Below are 13,022 nucleotides of genomic sequence, written 5' to 3' on the forward strand. Positions count from 1 at the left end.
TTCTCCCAACCGATCAACATGGACAAGTTAAAGAAATATTATCCCTGAGAGGCTCGCTAGGCCGAAAACCCGGAAGGGCGACCTAGGCAAAAATTAGAGCATAGAAAATTTAAAATTATAAAAACTGAGCTCGCAAGGTTGAAAACCCAGAAAGGGCGGCCTTGGCAAAAGTAAGAGCGCAAAATGAGAGAGTTAATACACGAGTGAACCCGAGCCGAACTACGTAAGGCTTGATTTCCATGTTTGGGATATGTAGGCAACTTCATTCTGAAGTCTAGCCATAAACACTTCCAATCAACTGTCCTGTTCATGAGATTGAACCCATCTTTGTCATTTCAATACTAAGCAGAATTCCCTCAAACAAACCACAGTTAATGAGATGGAGTGATATCAGCCATGAACTTGAATCTCAAATGAATGCTAGAACTGAAATTACAGCAAAATCAAGTGCATGAAAAAAGAAAACAATCCAAATTTATATTCTTTAATATTTTTTTCCCAGTTTTCTCAGCAACCAAACAAAGAAAAGGCAATGAAACAAAGCATATACAACTCATCAGTGAAAAACACTGAATATCCAAACAGGGCCAGCAATATGAAGACGAATGAATACCCACAACCTTAGGTTGCTCCATTGCTTCCTTCAAAGTCCATATAAAGCAGAAACATAATGGTGCTTAAAGATAGAGTAGACAACATATAAAGAGAGTAAATATGAACAATTGATCAAATAAAATAGTACTCGAGGCCTAAAAAAGGAAAAACATAATAATTGCTCCAATTGGTATGCACATAGTAATAAACAGAGAAGCTGCATTTTGAAAATACCGAATTACATGAAGATGAGGATTCTAGGTGCCTTATGCTAGTGAATGTCAAACACAAACGAACAACCAACACCCTGTCGCACAACCAACACCCTCACTATATTCCCCTCCCCCATCACACTGCCACACACAACTCTCTGTTTTTCCCCTCCCCCACCACACAGTCACATACCATATACCAATGGCATAAAAATAAAAATTCAACAAAAGCAAAGCAAAGTACACCAACTAATGTAATTCAAAAAGAGTGCACCAACTAATAAAAACCCAAAAAAATCAAAATTAATAACCAACATAAATAATTAGTCTTAAACGAACTACATTTGAGAAAAAATTAAACAAAAGAACAATTATTATGTTTGCCAACTAATATTGAATTGAAGTATATGATTCTATTGTTTAGCAAACAAACAAATAAATAAGCAATTTTCAAATTAGTGAATAACCCAAAAAGATTCAACATTAGAAGGATCCACTGCCATTGTCACCTTGATCTAAATACATAAATAAAAGGTCATAAATTAGGTTTGGGGATGAAAAACCCTACGATGTGAATTGCTTACATGTGATAGAATAAGCAGAGAGAGAAGAACGGCCAATCCGCCACAGCAACCTAAAAAAAGTTAAATCAAAATCACACCAAACCCATCACAACATATAGCAGTTAAATCAAAAAAGGGCAAAAAAATAAAAATAAACATGAGACTAAAATAAAATCAAATTGAAGAAACTTATCTTGATTTGTAAAACTAATGATGCCTAAGCTTATCTTAATGTCGGAGCCATTAAAAGTCTTTGTAAAACTAATGCTGCCTAAGCTCTCCTACAATTACCAAATCATTTAATAAAAGTATCTGGATGAAAATTGGAATAAAAAAGACCCAATATGAAACAAATTTCTTAAAAGAAAGAAGGTTTGGAATATATAAAGCTAAACAAATTGCTAAAAAATCGAAAGGTTCTAAATGACTCAATTAAACTAACCTAGAATGATGACATTGACAACAACTAACCAGAGAACTCTAAGAAAATAAAAAGACCTTTGCTAATGAGATTAATTAAAGATTGAACAGTATGATACTAAAAATTCCAACCGATTAAGTCATGAATTTCAAAATCAATTAACTGAAAAAGATTCAAATCCTAACCATTAACAAAATAAAAATTTAAAGCCATGGTTGTCTAACTTGACTATACAAATCCTAACTATTAACACATTCATTCATCAAATGAATTTGTAGGTATGCTTTTTTTATTTCATCATTAACACATGACACATGACACCAAAAAAAAAGAAAGTATTTTTATTGTGTTACCTACAAATCATACCTATAGCAAGCATGATGGATGATAACATATAACAGTTACTACATCTCTCACATTAGCCCAATCAACAATTTGTCTCTCGGTCACTCCCCAAATTCGAACTTTTCCGTCTATAGAGCCACTCATGAAGTAATTTTCATTGGCTGGATTGAACTAAATGCATGTCACTGATACCATAAAGATAAGATAAACAATATATTAATTTTTAATAACACTCAAAAGACAATAGATTCAACAAGATACATATACATATTATGATCTGAATCAATAGTTTATATAGGAATTACAAATAGCTAACAATACTAACCATAGTCATTGTGTTGGAAAACACTAATACATTCATTGCAGCCCACTTGCCATAGACGAACAATTTTATCCTTCGATGATGAAAGAAGACACTGAAACTAATTGACCTCAAAAACATTATTATGTTTTTTTAAACAAATGGGAAAATTTTAAAGGTATTTTGCAAGCAAGCAATAACTTACATTAGATTTGGACCAGGCCAGATCCAAGACATCACTAGTGTGGCCATGAAATTCTTGCAGTGGCAACTCCTCAATCTGATGAATTTTTTCCACCAACTCCTCAATAGCTCCCATCCTCTTGTTTTTGATGAATTTTTTCCACTCAGCAGAAACACAACTGGTAGCAAATCTTATAATGGTCGTTTGAATCTACGAAAGGATGCAATATTAATGAACAAAAAATCAGTTCTTTATTTCATTTCCCAATAAAGAAAGGGTATCATATCTCTGTTTTATGAGTTCTCTTTTCAAACATGGTATAGTGGAAAATGTGGTATAACACCAAAAATATGTAAATACTAAAGCATCTTACCATTTTGTTTGCTTTCTTACACTAACACCTCTTTGACCACTCAAATTGATGCCATTCACTTGTCCAACCATCATAATGAAAAAGCATAATTTGAAAATCCTCAGAAAACTATCAAAAAGTAAAATAATATTACCAACCTCTACTTGCAACATCATAAAAATAATACATATAATGGAATGGTCCATTTGTGTAACCTTTTTAACTGCTGCATCAATGTTGTTCCTCTGATCCAAACCAACTGTGAATGTTACCAAGTATTTCGGCTTCATTGTCAAATCATGAAAGTTACAGAATGTTTTCCATAAGATGATTGGAGTTATGAGAGTAGTTACACACATGCCAAATCAATGGAAATGTCATAGTATGAGACGGTTTCTTTTTGCACTTATTTCAATTTTTAGTATTTTACGATGTGAGGGTTTCTCACTCTCTTGTCACCAACAATGATAAGCCAATTAAATCTACAAGCAGCCAACCCAACCGTACCAATCTTAACAAATCTAAGCATCACACATTAAAAAATAACCAAATCTTGAAAAGTACAATTTTGCAAACAGGTTTCACACAATTTCAAAAAATGATGATAAGAGTAATATCCATTAAGCCTTTGAAAAGAACATTTCAAAGATAAGAAAACTTTAGTTAAAGAATTATTAAGTAGAATATGCCATGGTCTTAGACATGTGATGAATTTTTATTTATTTTTTATTTTTTGATATTTACTCGCTAAACAACAATGTCTACTCTATTAGGACTTCCGAAATCATATATGGTCATTGTTGAGTTGGAGAGTTAACAAGAAATTAAAAACTTTACGATGATTAAAACCAATTCCACCATCTAAAATAGGTAAATAATTGCAAAGTCCAGCACCATAACACAGTTACTTGTGTTGAACAACATACCTCACTGGTTTCACCCCATAGCCTTCGCAAATAAAAAGTGGACTGAGAGACTACAATTGCTAGAGGTAAGGACTCTGCACCAGGAGGATTTGTGTAGACGCGTCCCGCGGAGGGGGACCTCGCTACTACAGTTCGGACTCGCGATTTTGTTTGTCGCGGGTCTTCATCTGAACCAAAGAGTCCAAATCTGGCAAATCGTTTGAGAAAACAGATTTTTTTGAAAAAGTAGTGCCAAACATGGACTGCTTTGCCAGATACAGAGTCGCCACCTAAATATTTTTAAAATGGGGAAATTTAGGAAACCCTGACTCGGTGCCGAAGGCCACATGTCCGTCATCAACGGAGTTTGTCTCGGCTCGGGAGCTTGGGTACGATCAGGGAAGGTCAGCTATGAGCACCCCCTTTCGCACGGTCCGAAGACCGGCCTCTACTAACCATGATATCCGATTTTGAAAACGTTTATGTGTTCTTATTCCATTTATTAGCCTAGAATTACTATGTTATGCGCGCAGCAAACAAGTATAGACTAGATTGCCTAATTTGGAAATAAACATTGCATATCCGTTCGGTTTTGAAAAAGGTTTTGGATTTGCTACTCGCAAGTAGGCTAAAACACGGATTTCATTGAGTTCTTCCAACTCAAACAATCCAACCTTCACCCACAGGCATCCAAGCAGTTTATAACACATAAGCATCTAGTCACATGTTAAGCATGCTGTCATGGCAACATTCACACTCATGCGATATGCTAAAGCGGAAATACTTACATCGTACTCCGTGCCAAAAAAAAGAACTCGTTAGCGAACATGCATGATCCAAGTCCATGTTAAGTGCCTAATGCATCGCATACCAAGTGTTGCTAGAATAGGCTCGGCTATCCTAAACATGGCATGTGAGAATGCACAACTATCACATATTCAGTTTAGAATTTGAAGTACAAATGCAGTTACCGTGATGTACCGAGCCTAATGCATGCAATACAAATGCATGTATGCACACATGCATAGTATAAGGTATGCTAATTTAAACATGCCCTAATCTACCATCGTAAGCAGGTAAATAAAAGGGAAGAAAGAAGTGAGGTTGGAAGACATACACACCACCCACACACACTTATTACAAATTTGCCCTCGCTCGGAGGGACCAAATAAATATTACAAATTAATTAACTACGCAAGCTAATTAATATTACAAATTAATTTAATTAACGAATTAAATAAATTAATTAAAACAGAAAAATCGCCTCGGGAAACGCGCCGCCATGCATAGGCTGCCTCTGTTTTCCTTCCTTCACTCCTCTGGAGGCTGTCAAAACCTCAGGATTGCATCCCTGGACACTGGGGAGTACCACCGGCTGAGTGGAATTACCACCGGCACTGGTGTGTGGCCATCGGCACAAAATGGAGTTGTCGGCAGAGGAATGATTGCCGGCCGGCACCTTACACTGCCGGTCGGCAGAATGTTCCTGCAGAATCTGCAAATGACAGCAACAGAGGGCAAGGCAAAGCATGACAGCACAATTCAAGGCATATATGCGCCAACCATGTCCCTTATCATTGTAATGACTCAAAGGGGCATGTGCCTCGATTCTCGGACCACCAATCACGCATTTCCATGCATGATGGCCCAAAGAACCAAATATGCAACTTTGATTTCAAATGCATGCAAACCAAATCAAACCAAAGTCCTAATGCCTATCACCAAATCAAGGGACAAGGAATGCATGCAAAATGCAATGCAACCTAAGCATAAAGGCTAAGGATGCAACATGGCATGGGGGCAAGCTTATGCAAGCATACAAGCATACATAGGGGCATGCAAATGGACGCAAAGATGGACTTATGCATGAATTAGGCAACTCTAAATAGGCCTAAAACAGTAGCCATTAATGCCCAAAAATGGAGACCAAAGCATATGCACACATGTACCTAATTGAAGGCCAACACTTAAGCACAAAGCAAGCAACATTCAAGCACACTTGAAAGAGGCATTCATGGACTAAAAGGATGCAACATAAGCTCTAAAAATCATGCTAATACATGGTGCCAAATCAAACAACAAATTAAGCCAAGCATGCACCAAATGGCCTAAGTGTTCAAAGCAAATCAATGGGGCATTGAACTACACTTAACAAGACCAAACATGGCATGAAGGGAAGGACCAAAATCAGAGGTTTAGCATGTTAAAACAAAGCTAAAGGACTACTTAGATGGCATCTAAGTGACTCAAAAACAAAGGCATGCATAAACACCAAAACATGGAGCATTGCTACACAAGCTTAAGAGGCATTAAAGATGCATGCAAGGCAATCAAACAAGCATGGAAATGGGACTGAAATGGCATATAGGATGATCCCAAATCACCAAAACAATGCAAAGATGCCATGCTACACATGCACATACTCAAGGCCAACAAGCCCAAGTACAAAGGAGCTATATCAAGCATGCCAAAATCAACCCAAACACTTATGGACAGACCTAAAACATGGCAAAATATGCACAAAATCTTCACAAGACTAAGCCTAAAACATGCTCCAACAAAGGCTAACAACCTAAGGCATATTAAGGCATAAACAAGGCATTGCATGGCAACTATGCTAAGCATGCATGGAGTACCAAAACCAACTTCAAGTCATGTTATATCATGGATATATAAGCATGAAAAACAGCCCAAACATGCTCAACACACACTCAAGCATAATGCTCTCTCAAGAGGCCAAAATATGCCCTTTTCAAGGACAACAAGGAGAGGGGGTGGCCCTCTCCTTCTTGGGACTTCAAGGCATCATCTTCACCACTGAAATCCCTCAAGATTTCAGTGGTGAAGAGACCCCAACACCAAAATCCCAGGAGTTCACACAAAAGGGCACAAAATGAGGCCTTTCAAGGCCTAAGAGGGGTCAACAACCCTCAAACCAAGAAACACCCTTAATAAACAATAAAGAGGGCCTAAAAATAGAACTTTTTTATATTATACAATAAGCACAAAAACAGCTCTAAGATATGTAGAAAATCAATGCAAAAATGGGGGAAAATGGGACTAGATTCTCACCCTTGAAGCCTTCTTCACAAATGGTGCTCCAATGGCCTCCTTTAGCTTGAATCCAATGCTAAAACTTCAAAACCAGTCCTTTAGAACCTCAAGAGCCAAAGGAAGGTGAAACACTAGGTGTTTGTATGCAATAGTAAGACACAAAACACCTAGTGTACAAAATGAGAGGGAAAGAGAGATAGAAAATGTATCTAACTCAAACCCTAAAACCAGAGCTCAACAATGGCTGTTTTTGCTCTCCAAATATCTCAACTCTCTAACCTTTTTTTTTCTAGCCAAGAGAGCCTCTCTCTATATGTCTTGTAAAGCTTACAAAACAAGCTTTACAAGAGGGAGATCCCTCCATACACGTGTATGGAGGGATGCAAAAGTAAGACAGCTGTCTAAAAATATCTGCAAAAGCAGATGAACAGCAATCGGCCGGCCAAAAATGCCATCTTGGCCAAAAAAAGTGCCGACCGGCACAAAATAGTGCTGACCGGCAACAAAAAGTGCCGGCCGGCAATAAAAATTGTCGGTGGCAGCAAACATCGGCCGGTGGCCTCTAGCCACTACCGGTGGTGGGTGGGGATGGTCTACAAGCCCCACCCTGCCTCTCAAGGGCAAGATGCAAGTGTTTGGTGCAAAACCAGACACTAAACGGTTGAGTTCGGGGATCCTGAGGCAAGGCGCGCGAGCCGAGACCTCCGGGAACTCCAAACGAGCACAAACGTGGATAATCACCGAGTGTTCAAAGGGTGACGTCCAAGTCTTGAGGACGGTCAAAAATACGGTGTCTACAGTTGCCCCTCTTTGACAGAACTTGAAAGTCATAACAATGACGGGAGTGAATGTCAAAGCCCAGAGACGACCCATTTTTGACAAGGCCGAAGACTTAGACAAACATGCAAGACAATCAAGATATGCGCCCGAAGGCAGGGGCAAAATGCAAGACAATGCACGAAGCCGAGCATAACTTATGATCATGCAAAGAAAGCTGTAACGAAGCAAACATGCGACAGTTTTAAGCTAGCATACACCGAACTACACTACAATGCAGAAAGGATGTAAGAGAATTATGCAATTCTCAATACGTCTCACTCGGAGGATACAATACCTGTGCGGCTCGTCTGGTTGCACCAACCTCAAATGAACCGTACATACAATATCGTGCCTGAAAAGAAAACAAACTTAACAGGTACAATATTGTTAGCAACATGCATGACATTGCAAATGTGGATGCAAAACGAAATGCAATATATACAAAACAATGTATAAACAATGCAAATGAAGATGCAATGTAATTGAAAAAATGCAAGCTACATGCAAAGCATTTGAATCATGATCCAATCATGAGCGGTTCGAAACCACACCTATGTCAAATAGATTGATGGAGATAACAAGTCTGTCTACCATAGAACGGCCAACTGAACTATGAGCATTGTAGACAGACGCAAGAACAAGTATTGGGTGGAATCGACATAAGTGGAGAAACGACCCGCTGGAGAAAGGACTACGATCCTAATGCTGGATGCAAAAATTACACTACAATGTAATATGTATGGATATGCTAGGAAGATGGCAATGGATATGGCACGCAGGCCAAACCAAATCTTGCCTAGGAAAGGTATGTACGCATACAGGCCATGTGTAACACAGAAAAGGTGCCGCAACCCTCAACCAACATACCAGCGTGGAATCGGCGCGATACACATGCAGAACTGTGTTTTAACATGAAAAGTAAGGGCACATACCGGACCAAGCTCAACCTGGAAAGGCGCAAGCCATAGACGGAAGGTGATGCAATGAATGCATGCAATCTACAATGCAATATCTACAAATATGCAATGGAATGGATATGGATACAATGGATATGGCACGCAAGCCAAACCAAATTTTGCCTAGGAAAGGCATGTACACATACGAGTCATGTGTAACACAGAAAAGGTGCCGCAACCCTCAACCAACATATCAGCGTGGAATCGGCGCGATACACATGCAGAACTGTGTTTTAACATGAAAAGTAACGGCACATACCGGACCAAGCTCAACCTGGAAAGGCGCAAACCATAGGTGGAAGGCGATGCAGTGAATGCATGCAATCTACAATGCAATATCTACAAATATGCAATGGGATGGATGTTTACAAAAATTCATGACAATGCAGTGCGATGCGACTACTAGGAAAAATGCAATGGATGCATGCAAGCTACAATGGAAATGCATGACAATGCACTATGATATTTTTTTTGAGATGCACATGATACAAGTACGGCACGCGTGCCATACGGAATGTAAGATGATACAAATGAGACACGCACGCCTCATAAGATGCGAAAAAGATTTTGACAATTGGACTTATACGCTACGCGAAGCCGGTTTGTGTTCAAAACAATGCAATGTACTAACAAGTACAAGTGAGATGCGCAAGATAGCACGAATGGATACATGCAAGATGCAAGTGAGGTGCACAAAACAGTGCGATGCGCAAAACAGCGCGATTGAAATACAATGCACAAAACAGTGCGACAATTTGAAATGCACAAAACAGTGCGACGGTTCGAAATGCACAAAACAGTGCGACGGTTTGAAATGCACAAAACAGTGCGACGATTTGAAATGCACAAAACAGTGCGACGGTTTGAAATGCACAAAACAGTGCGACGAATATGCGATATACATGGGGCAACTTTTGGACCTTATAAAAGTCAAAAGGATACGAAAAGGATACACCTTGCATGGGTTGGAGTGCTATGCACGGCAGATGCAGTCCGAAGTCAGAACGGAGGCCGGTTGACGATCGGAGGTACACTTTCTTGCACTTTCTTGAGCTATGAAGACCAAAAACTCCTCATATGGCCTAAAAAAGGCTGTGGGAACATCATCGGCCGGGAGGGGAGGCCACCGGCTGTCCACCGGCTGAAAAATAATTCCATCGGCACAAAAAAGTGCCGGCCGGCACAAAACATTGCCGACCGACAAACAGTTGCTGAATCGGGGCAGTTTCAACTTTTCACTTCGGGTGTTTTAAAATAGGATTTCAAAACCCTATTCCTCACTTCTCCACCGCCGAAAACTCTTGCCCTCTCTCTCTAGAGTGTTTTTCTTTCATTTTTCGCCCGTTTTTTCGCGTTCTACGCCCGTTTCGTCGTCGGATTCGCGATTTTCTTCGCGTTTCGGACATTTTCAACGATCACATTTTTGTTTCGGTGCCTCGTTTGGCGTTCTCGCCTTTTCGGGGTTTGTTCCCCCCACTTTCCTCTTCATTCCTGTGCCTTTTCACATTCCAGCCTTCCCGGCCATTTCCGACCCTCTTGGGAGTTTACTTTTCAGTTGACTCTTCGCATTCCGGCCCGGTTTTCCTTCTTCCGGCCATTTTCTCATCATTCCTGATATGGCGGACGATATTCCACGTGGCGGGACTCCCCCGAACCACGAGATGGATCCCGGGGTCGAGCTCCTACCACTGAGCGAGCGCCCGCTCGACCCGGCGACCTACCGACCGGCGGTCCATGTTCTGCCCCCCGACGGCCTGCGTCAATTCCGGAGCTTCGAGAGGCATGTGGCGCCTGAGCTACTACTACACGAGCCTACCTCCCACTTTTCATTCGGCACTTCCGAGGTAATTCTCTGTCTTCTGCTTTACTTTTCGCAATGTAGGATACAAAACTGTCATAGTTAGTTGTATTCTTTAACTGCTGAAATCTGATATACCGTAGACTGTAGTTGACTGCAAACATACATACAACTGACATCTGTTTGAGATTGGCACATGCACACACACTGCACTAACCCCGAATCACTCAAACACACGGCACACACTGTTTTTCACTGCAAACACATCGGTACTCGGTATTTGTCTGAATCTGTTGAATTTGCACACATGCTATATCTGTTCTGGAACACCCAAACACGCTGACACAGCACACGTATTTCACTGCAAGCACACCGGCACCCGGTATTTGCCTGAAACTTGTCAAACTTGCACACATGCTTTATCTGCTTTTTCAAAACTGCATTTTGAATGTTGTCTTGCAATTGTTATTTTCTATTTACAGGAGGGTTCCCATACCATTCGCGGGCATGGGAATACTGGTGCACGGGAGTGGTATGATGAGCTCCCTGACGCAGTCTGACGCATCGTGGACCGGGCGGGCTTCGGCACCTTCTGCCGAGGGCTCTCCAGATTGTCCACATGCAGACCTCTCCTTGCCGCTCTGGCGGAGAGGTGGTGGGACACCACCGATTCTTTTCATTTCTCTGCTGCAGGGGATATGACGATGACCCCTCATGATTTCTCGATGCTCACAGGCATCGGGGTGGGGGGTGATCTGATCCCTTTTGACATCGCGATGGATGAGTGGACCGCCGCTCAGGTCTATCTACTGGGAGAGGTGCCACCCCTAGCTCGCCCAGGTTTCGTTCGATATTCCTGGTTTGAGGTCCAGTTTCGGGTCCAGCCTGCATTGGAGGAGGAGGCGCAGATGACCCAGGAGGACGTGGAGAGGTATGCTCGCGGCTTCCTCATGTTCCTGTTCGGGACTACAATCTTCGCCGACCGTGCGAACACCGTGCCTCTCTGTCTTCTCAGCGCACTGGTGGACGTCCGGGACATTTTACACTATGACTGGGGCGGCGCGGCTCTGTCCACTCTCTACGGGTACATGAGCTCGGCTTCGCACGGCAGCGGCCAGCTACTTGGAGGTTACTGGTGGGCTTGGGAGGTACACTTCTTCTCCGCTTTTTCATTTCTGTCTCGTACTTTCTGCACTTTGTACACTGCACACACTGCGGTCTGCTTTATACTTGTTGTATACTGTACATGCGGCACACACATACATTCCACTTTACACTGACTGTACACTGCTCACACTGTACACTTTACACAATACACTGCACAACATACGGCTCTGCCATTTTTGCTTTATCTGATGGTCATACTGACATCTGTTTTGCAGTTGTGGGTTTACGCCTACTTTCCTAGGCTTGCCCCCGTGCCAGTTGCGGAGACTCCCCTGGCCGTCCCCTTTTCGAGTCGCTTCGACGGGAGATGCACCCGGCGACCACGGGAGACATTCGGCTTCTTCCGCCGATATTTCGACACCATCACCCCCGCGAAGGTATGCTTTACTTTCAGTTCATTTAAGCTCCGCTTTCCAACTGTATATTTCAATAACAGTAGATAACAAACTGTCTGTCATTTTCAGATCACTTGGCGGCCGTGGGCTCCTATGCCAGCGGCGATGCGGGGTCGGTTCCCTGGTGCGGAGGAGACCTCGCTTTTCCGGATTCTGCTTGAGGGCCCGATCTGTCGGGCTTGGTACCTGGGGGAGCATTTTCTATGCCAGACCCTAGGGTTACCTGAGCAGATAGTCCCGGTTCCCCCTCCTGCAGACATGAGGGAGACCGAGGGGCTCACCACTGAGCAGCTGGATGATTACTCCATCGGTTGGGAGGAGGCCGGCTTCCGAGGCACTGGAGACTATCAGGAGTACGTGCGGACGTACCTGATGCGCCCCCTGAGCGGCCGTCGAGCAGAGGGGGCCAGGCCTGTGGCATCGGCGGCTGGGGCCGGAGCGGGAGTTGGAGTAGGGGCTGCGAGGAGGGCCCGGGTCCGTGGCAGGGGCGGAGTGCAGGAAGGACGGGGAGTTGGCTAGCCTGCCCTGCCCGCTGTACTGACTTTCCAGGGGCAGGGTGGGTCGACCTATCAGATCCCCTTCGCCCCTCCACCGGCTGGTCACGAGCTCATCGACGTCCCCGACTTACCACCGGTACGTATTACTGCATTTTGTATAGTCATTCATTTCAGTTTACTTGATATTCCACAGAATATTGATGCATCTGATACTTTTGCAAGCTTCTTCTGAGTACACCTGTAACAGCGCCCGCGTGGGACCTCGCGCTACAGTTCGGACTCGATTTGTGTCACGGTTCTTAATCTGAACCAAAGAGTCCAAATCTGGCAAATCGTTTTGAGAAACAGATTTTTGAAAAAGTAGTGCCAAACATGGACTGCTTTGCCAGATACAGAGTCGCCACCTAAATATTTTTTATATGGGAGAATTTAGGAAACCCTGACTCGGTGCCGAAGGCC

The 13,022-nt window shown here is 42.5% G+C and overlaps 1 protein-coding gene across 1 annotated transcript; it reads right to left on the reverse strand.

The window, feature by feature from the left end:
• Nucleotides 1–583: 583 nt before the first annotated feature.
• On the reverse strand, nt 584–3,985 carry LOC114305290 (uncharacterized). The gene is made up of 4 exons (XM_082921054.1): nt 3,899–3,985; nt 2,642–2,830; nt 2,461–2,551; nt 584–1,440 (listed from the first exon to the last, which is right to left on the reverse strand). Exons 2-4 carry the CDS (start codon nt 2,753–2,755, stop codon nt 1,349–1,351), a joined length of 297 nt encoding a protein of 98 aa, XP_082777180.1. The 5' UTR covers nt 2,756–2,830; nt 3,899–3,985; the 3' UTR covers nt 584–1,348.
• Nucleotides 3,986–13,022: the final 9,037 nt, after the last annotated feature.

The sequence above is a fragment of the Camellia sinensis genome, chromosome 3, assembly GCF_055761805.1.
Source record: "Camellia sinensis isolate YWXY chromosome 3, ASM5576180v1, whole genome shotgun sequence".
Lineage (NCBI taxonomy): Eukaryota > Viridiplantae > Streptophyta > Magnoliopsida > Ericales > Theaceae > Camellia > Camellia sinensis.

Bases quoted from the DNA above. Each gene is read 5' to 3' on its own strand.
- LOC114305290 (XM_082921054.1), bottom strand. From the start codon at position 2,755: ATGGGAGCTATTGAGGAGTTGGTGGAAAAAATTCATCAGATTGAGGAG. The intron at 2,552-2,641 runs GTAAGTTATTGC...AATTAGTTTCAG, and splicing joins TGGCCTGGTCCAAATCTAAT to TGTCTTCTTTCATCATCGAA. The intron at 1,441-2,460 runs GTTAGTATTGTT...AACTTTTTTTAG, and splicing joins TTTCCAACACAATGACTATG to GTTGCTGTGGCGGATTGGCC.